The following is a 7,832-nucleotide window of genomic DNA, read 5'->3' on the forward strand; positions in this document are numbered from 1 at the left end:
TAACAACCAATCACAAACGTCGAGATCCGAAGATCACGCCTCCTCTGCTGTTATATAAACCCCGCAGGTATGAAGAAAAGACTATTGAAACGCTTTACGTTTACATCTTACTTCTTCTCGTTTTCTTCTAATTTGAGTGTCGGAGTGGCTTCGCCAGAAATCCCTAGCGTCCTGCTAATCCGCTCTTTCAGTTCTTCTTCCTCAGGTTCTTCTCGATGACGGAGACAACAAAAGTTGAGGTGACATATTATTGACTGATAGCTTGACCGTCGTCGGTATCGAGCCGGAACAGTCTTGTTCATGAAATTATAAATATTTGAATAATACTATAATTATTAAAGGTCATTTTTAGACATAATAAAATAAGGATAAAATAATTCTCTAGTCTATATTTTAGATTTAACATGCAACACATGAGGATTTGACTATTTTTTAAAAAAAATTAAAACTCACTTCAAAGGAGATTTTTGTATTTTTCATTTCAAATCCCAAACTCAAATCAATGAAAGTGGATGAAAAATGCTTGGTAACTCGAAGGGCACGCGAAAATTAGGAGACGAATCCTTCTAAGTTATCCATTATTAAAAAGAAACAAATTGCTCGGACACAGAAATTAGAAATCGAGGGCCAAAGCAAGCGTCCAACTTCTCCAACTAACACTTCGCTAAAAAAACTACAAGAAACAGAAAATCTTATAAGAAACTCCCACTACACTCAACACTACATGATATACATGATTAATTAATTATGTACGTCATTATTATATTATTATTATAAGCATTATTTTTACAACATCTCTTAACCTAGCTTGCTCATGTTTCAGTAATTAGAGGGCCAGAATCCCTCAAGTTCCAAACAAGCCGACTCCACATTGTTTTGAAACCCTCCATCCATCGCCCCCATTAGCCCACTAGTATTGGTCGCAACTGCTGGAGATGATAACAGCGGAGGCAACAGCGGAGGTGGTGGTTGTGCTCCTCCCAGGTTTAAGTTGAGGCTCGCGAGAGTAGTAGCTGCGAAACCACCTCCAGGGAAGCAATTACCTTGTGACGGTTGGATCATCGGCATGTTCATCAGTAACCCAGGGCCGCCGTGAGTGGTGGCCTTGGAGAACCTCGAGAGCTCCGTGAGCTCTGCGTCCGGGAGGCGATGGCTGAAACTACGTTGTAAGGCAAAGGGATGCGCAGGGTACTCGTTTTGCACCATCACGGAAGGAAGCAACGGAGGTGGAGGCATGTAGTAGGGGTTGGGGCGGAGGTGGTTCGATGTCGATTGCAGCTTTTTCCCTCCCGTTGTGGAAGCACTCTTTGCGAATATGCGACAAACAACCCATTCATTCTACCATGAGATAAAGATTTCTATTATTTACTAAAACTCATCCATGCAATTTTAACTAATTAATTAATTGAATAAGTACGTACCTTACTGACTTTTAAAGGGGATTTAGAATGGATGCGATATTCGTGCATCACCCAATTAGTCTTCTCGCCTCTTGGAGCTCTCCCTTTGTAGAAGACCAATGTCTTCTTCATTCCTATCATTTCTAGGACCGTCGAACTACCAGCAGTGCTAAAGATCTCCTTGTCTTTCCCAGTTGTCTTCCAATAGCCGGCATTCGTAGCCCGGTTAGTTCGAAGGCCGGTAGGGTATTTCCGATCCCGTAAGCTGTAGAAATACCATTCTTTTTCTCCCATCTTTGCTTTCTCTGGTGCCATCGATTCGTAGAACGTAAATACAGTAGTTGAAAAATATGTATCAGCTTTAGAAAAAAAAAATAACAATCGATCAATGCTTTGATTTGGAATAATATTACCTGGGAGATCCCATGGCTCGCATTTGTTGAGGTCGACTTCTGCGATGGCTCTAGCATCGAAATCGGCATCGGTGGTCTTGCGTGTGAGATAATAGGCGATCAGTTCTTCATCTGTGGGATGGAACCTAAAACCAGGAGGCAGTTGATGTTGTTGAACATGTTTATCTTTCAACCCTTCTTCCATTATATATGTTGTAATCGAGTATATAATCTTTCCTCTTACTTCCTTCAATTGATTAACCCTAATTTCAAGCAAACACACAGCCCAGTCAATCAAGCAACAGTATGTCATTTCGTGTGGATAAAATGATAAATTAATTGACACCAATATTAATGGAAGGACCTAAGAGATGTTAGTTTAGAAATAAAAACCCTAATTGTGTGGAAGCTATAATCTCATAGTAAATGATAAAGGCTACCTTTGCAGATCACCCTCCTGGGCTTTCTTAAAGAAAGCCAGAATTTATATAAATTTGCTCTCTACAATTTAAACTACATGTTAGTAAATGATTATATATAATCATGAAAAATAGTATTCATCAAGATCACTAACGTTTGCCGGAGATATAATTTGTCTCTTCAATCTTCCAAATTAGAGGATCAAGACCAAATTAAACCAAGAAGATGGAGTAAACTACATGTTATTAATTCCATGGCTCAATCATTTCGAGAAAATAAAATAATAAGGATATCAAAAAAGAATCAAAACCCTAGAAATTTCTCTCAAGAAACAAAACCCCTAAGATCATCAACTAAATTGTAAAACAAAAGGCAAAGGCCCTTATGATTTATAATCATGTTATCCAAAGTTATCACATCTCGATCTTCAAATTATAGGGAATAATTTAAGGGAGAGAAGATGAAAGGAGGCAAAGTAAACTAGATGGCATCGAACCATCGATCGATCATAAAGAAGAAATACTTTACCAGTTAATTAGCAAACTGAAGAAATATATTGAGGAAGGTTAATTGATGAAGAAGTTGGGGATCGGAATCGAAATTGGAAGAAGAAACGGCCAAAGAGTTGTCCCTCTCCTCGCTTGTTATGAGTTATGGCAAGAAGACTAGACTACTCTAATTAGATTTAAGCATTTTGGTTGGCAGATTATTTGTGTTGTTGAAGCTCTTACCAACTAAGACCCTTCGAGCACAAGCTAATTGAATTATCCAATCAAATTTAAGGTTTTAATTTGCTCTCTACAATTTTTATACTACTACAAGCTTTGCATGCATGAATGTGAGCATCTCTCTCTCTATATGAGTGAATGCTTACAGTATGAATATGTAACACCATTTCCACACGTGGAATGGGCCCACGTTAGTAGGCGAATGGTGAGAGACCACGTACGCGAGATGGAGTTTGACTGAGTAGGCAGGCAGTCGGTCAGGCGGCCGGATGAGCCGGGTGGGGGTTTCCCCATGCACACACGGTAAACAACATGACACTGTCGACTGTTTGGACTGGATCTGGGGGTCGTAAATTTTGATCGTACTGTCGTCTTAATTACATACTTTGCCAAGAATTGCACCGAGAATGAGATAGATAAAGACAAAGGTCTCTTGAAATATTGTCGTTTTAATTTTTTTTAATTATTATTACTACTGGATGGATGTGAGATTATTATCTAGCTATTTTGGAGTTGAAGGGATAAGTTATATGCACCAATTCAAACTCCAAATATTAGTGGAAAATCTTTCGAATCTAATTTGTTTACTATTAGACTAAACAATTATTGGACTCTAGATATTCCTTAATTAGTTTTGATTTGTCTATTTTTTGTTGAGACCGATGATGTCAATATAGGAGAAGTCATCCTCAAGAAAAAACATCTCTTCGTTTAATTGAATTAGCTCCACCTTCTCCACGAAAACTTTATCAATCCAAACTTTCCAATAAGATCCACCAAAAGGCAAAGTGTCGGGACGTTACCACTGCAACTAGTGATGAATCGAGGCCACCAGATAGCAACACTTCAAATGGAACATCTGTCATGAGCCTTTTGATCACGACCTGCACAAGTAATCTTGCCCCAAGCAAGTAAAATCAAAACAAAACACCAATCAAACAGCACCAAACCTGGTACCCTTGCCATGGTAGACGACGGAGAAGAAATATAAGGATATAAGCAAGTGATTCCAAGTCATCTCTCCTACTTCCAGTTCTTCCTAGGTGAGCATGAACACTGGCATAATGTACAGTTAGCCTAAGATATCAATATGGATAAAGTTTAGCATTGTTAGTCATTCTAAAAGTTCAACAATAGAAAATAAACTGTGCATTATGAGAAATTGAAAAAGTACAGTTGAATGGAATCAAGGAGTGATTGGGACCTGGATTTGCAGTTGAATGGCCTTTTAGCAGATCAAAGACAACTTTAAGAATACAGATCTTGCTAGACACCAGAGAGAGATCCAGTTTCTGGGCCAATAATTCAACTGTTGAATGCTCAGTGGAAACCGCATATGAACTCCTGTCAAATACTGGTATAACGTGTGTAGTTGACAAGAATGTCTGGAAGCATTCAGTGCTAGTAAAATTGAAGTTACAATCTAGCTCTCACTTGCAAAACAAAGTCAACAGTAAAAATTCTACAAAGATATATGGTGCTTAATAATAATTCTTAAATATGGTGTAAATCGACTCAGGAAACAAGAGATCTAGGATGACATACACGTTATCAATAAAGTAGCTCAAACAGAAAGGCTAAGTGCAGTGTAGATTGATTTTTCTAATGGTGCAGAAATTCCCATACTTCTAATTGATCTGGACGACTAGTTGTTGTTTGTATTAATGATATATATAGTGTGGATTCACTTAAAATTAAAATTAAATCCAATCATACTTATTGATGCATATGGGTATGCTTTCATCAAACACTTGATCTCACAATTACCAGATCTTGCAATAAATCAACCCAAATGGACAACAATGCAAGGACTGAATTACAGATATGAAGAAGCAAAGCAAGCATAAGGAGAACTTAACTAAGATGAGAGATATCTGTATCCTCAGAAATCTTGAACGTCTCTGCTGCACCAAATTTCTTCCTCCCTCCTTCCCATTCATCATCAGAGTTCTCATTGCCATCCTCGTCATCATGATGGCTCATCGGTGTTGAAGGATCACTGATGCTTTTGGAGATGCAGTCACGGGTAGCCAACATATTGACCTGCCCAAGATGTGAAATTTCAACCACAACTGTGTCATCATCTGCTGGAAGAGGCTGCTTCCACGGTTCCCCATCAATCCTCATGAATGTGTGGTCTGCTGCACCCTTGTGGAACTCGAATCGGATTCTACGTGCCTGTAGAAAGAAACTTTATTCAGCTTATGGCCGAGTAAGATCTCTCTAGAAAAGAACCAAACATGTAGAATGAATTTGTACAGGGGACATTATTTTATGCTAACTATTATTGTTTGTCATATAGAGCAACTCACATCTCTGGTTTTCTTCTGATTTAAGTCCCCCATAAAAACTAGGCAAATTGAGACAAATAATTGACCGAATGCTGTAGATCCACAACCAGTTTATGAGTTGATAGCCTATATATGGTAGTTTTATCCCAAAATTTTAGACAGAATAAAATCAATAGGTAGACTTTAAAAGAATGAAATGTAATTGAGAAATTGTACATCAAAAGTTGATGAATCTGTAGTTTTACAAACAAATAATGACAATTCAATCGAGAAAAATATGAAGAAACTTATCATAATATCTCAAACTCCATTCATGTTGATCAACAGATCTAATGTCTCCAACAAACTACAAATAAAAATCAATACACAAAAAACCAAAACATCATTCAGGAAGTAAAACTAAATTGTTGCATAATAGGTCATTCCAGCTTATGTAAGATCGCAATCATATAAAGCTTATGAAAAAATTTGGACTTTTATCATTTTATGCTATTGCCTAAGAGACCGAAACAAAACAATAAATAATAATAATAATAACTACAAAAATATGAGTGTTTGGATCAATCAACTAAAATAATCAGAATATTATCTGATTGTTTTGCAGTGTATTACTCTAACACAAATTAAATGATAACCATATGAAGATTATTAAAGGACTTGATTTTTAGGCCAGATGAAACTGACAAAAAAAAAAGAACCAATAGGGCAAACAAAACTTACACTCAATCAATCAAAAAAACTCATTCCACTGCAATGTTAAGCATCCAAAAATAATAATTACTAGAACTTAATTGTCATTTTTCCTTCCTAAGTATAGCAACAAATATCTAACAGTCTGGTACAATGTGTCTGGCTATGTTACAATCGAGCATTTGATTGATAGTGAAATATTAAAACTGGGAACTAGATTCATGTGAAATGTTGAATTATTTGTGTACCTATGAGGAACATTTAGATCTTTCCAGTGACCAAGACTTTTCATGATCTTCACTTTTGCAAGCTGTGCAATATTCCTGCATGCGCACATAGAAATATCAAACAATTTTTAGAGTGAACTTTCTCAATGATAGAAATTGCTTCAATAGCAATACATGCCACCATTTCATTGGGCATCCTGCACATACAGAAAAATTAACAATAGAAGTGTTGGGAATCATGAATTGCAGTGCAAAATCGTAACATATTTGTAACTCACATATGAGAATTGTTATTCCACATATGCCACAAACTTGGACCCAACATATCCATGACCTATGCATTTCAAAAATTTTATATACAAATTTTTCAGTAAAAATAAAGGCAATAAGCCTCAAAACATAGTATACTTTATTCAACAACATAAACCAACACAACATGTAATCAATCTAAATTCAAAAACATGTCCATTCATTACCATTTCATGAACCACAACCAGTGTAGATCAAACAACCAAATCAAATCACCAATAATTCTAGTCATATTTACAAAGCTATAACCTGAAGCACATTTGATTGCGCAGTCAATATATTGCATTTTTAGAATAAAACAGAACAACAAGAATCAAAATAGGGCTAGGGTTAAGTTTCTTCCCAAATCAACTCATACCAGAACAACAGATGCCTCAATCACTTTTCCCCAACAGGAGCAATGACCTTGCCGGACCTGGACGAATCCGGCGAGGGTTAATCACAGAGCTGAGATTCGGAATCCCCATCCTCTGCCCTAATTCCTGCCGTCCAAGAACAGTCATTAGAACAAAGAAATATACAAGCCTTACCTTGTTTTTCCGGTGGAAGAGGGATGGTCGTCGTTCCGAACATCATCTTTCCCCGCGTTCGAAACTACGTTGGCGAGAATCGACCTCTGCTCAGAGCTCCGGTGGATGCGGAGGGAGGGCGGCAACCGAATTAGGAAGACTGTCGCTCGCTGGCGATGCGATTCCGTGTTCGGCTTCATGCGGGCGACGCGACGCAGGCGCAGGTGAGGCCGAGGGAGGAGATATAGACAAAGAGAGATAGAAGAAGACAGGAGGAGAGAGAGCCACTCACCGGTTGTCTCCGCCGGAGCCCCGCGAGGGTTTGGGGGCGGGACAGCTCACAGCTGCGAAGGTGGCGGGAGGTCGGCCTCGGGCGAGAAGTTCGCGCGATCGTGAAGACGGGGGGCGAAGGGAGGTCGGAAGCAGCAACAGGATGGGAGAGGAATAGGCGAGCGGGATGGGAGAGGAATAGGCGAGCGAAACCGGAGAGCGAGCACGAGAACGAGGAAACCTAGCGCGTGCACGAGGAAACCTAGCGGCGAGATGGGGAAAAGGCGAGCGCGAGGCGGGGAAACCGAGCGCGTGGAAAACAAAACAAAAATTTTTAACCCTTTTAACAGCTTATCCTTTTACGCTGCCGATAATAGGCGAGAAAAGGAGCGGAGCGGGAGGGAAAAAAATCTTTTTAACAGCATACGCACGCTGTTAATAAAATTTTTTTAATTTCTTTTAACCGCATACATTCATCCGTGCTGTTAATAATAATTTTTTAAAGACTTTTAATAGCGTACATCAACGTGCGCTGTTAATAATAATTTTTTTAAACCTTTTAACAGCGTACATCAATACATGCTGTCAATAATAAT

The 7,832-nt window shown here is 38.6% G+C and overlaps 1 protein-coding gene across 2 annotated transcripts; it reads right to left on the bottom strand.

The window, feature by feature from the left end:
• Window positions 1-730: 730 nt before the first annotated feature.
• Window positions 731-2,842, bottom strand: LOC141847806 (protein CUP-SHAPED COTYLEDON 1-like). Of its 2 annotated transcripts, XM_074735894.1 has the most exons (5): window positions 2,367-2,714; window positions 2,233-2,293; window positions 1,814-2,055; window positions 1,422-1,705; window positions 731-1,338 (listed from the first exon to the last, which is right to left on the bottom strand). In XM_074735894.1, exons 3-5 carry the CDS (start codon window positions 1,995-1,997, stop codon window positions 820-822), a joined length of 987 nt encoding a protein of 328 aa, XP_074591995.1. In that variant the 5' UTR covers window positions 1,998-2,055; window positions 2,233-2,293; window positions 2,367-2,714; the 3' UTR covers window positions 731-819. The 2 variants fall into 2 exon arrangements, with proteins under 2 accessions (XP_074591995.1, XP_074591994.1); XM_074735893.1 differs by lacking the exons at window positions 2,233-2,293; window positions 2,367-2,714 and adding an exon at window positions 2,741-2,842.
• Between the last annotated feature and the right edge of the window lie 4,990 nt (window positions 2,843-7,832).

The sequence above is a fragment of the Curcuma longa genome, chromosome 16, assembly GCF_044706935.1.
Source record: "Curcuma longa cultivar G26 ecotype Majalengka, Jawa Barat chromosome 16, ITB_CL_G26_1.1, whole genome shotgun sequence".
NCBI classification, from domain to species: Eukaryota; Viridiplantae; Streptophyta; class Magnoliopsida; order Zingiberales; family Zingiberaceae; genus Curcuma; species Curcuma longa.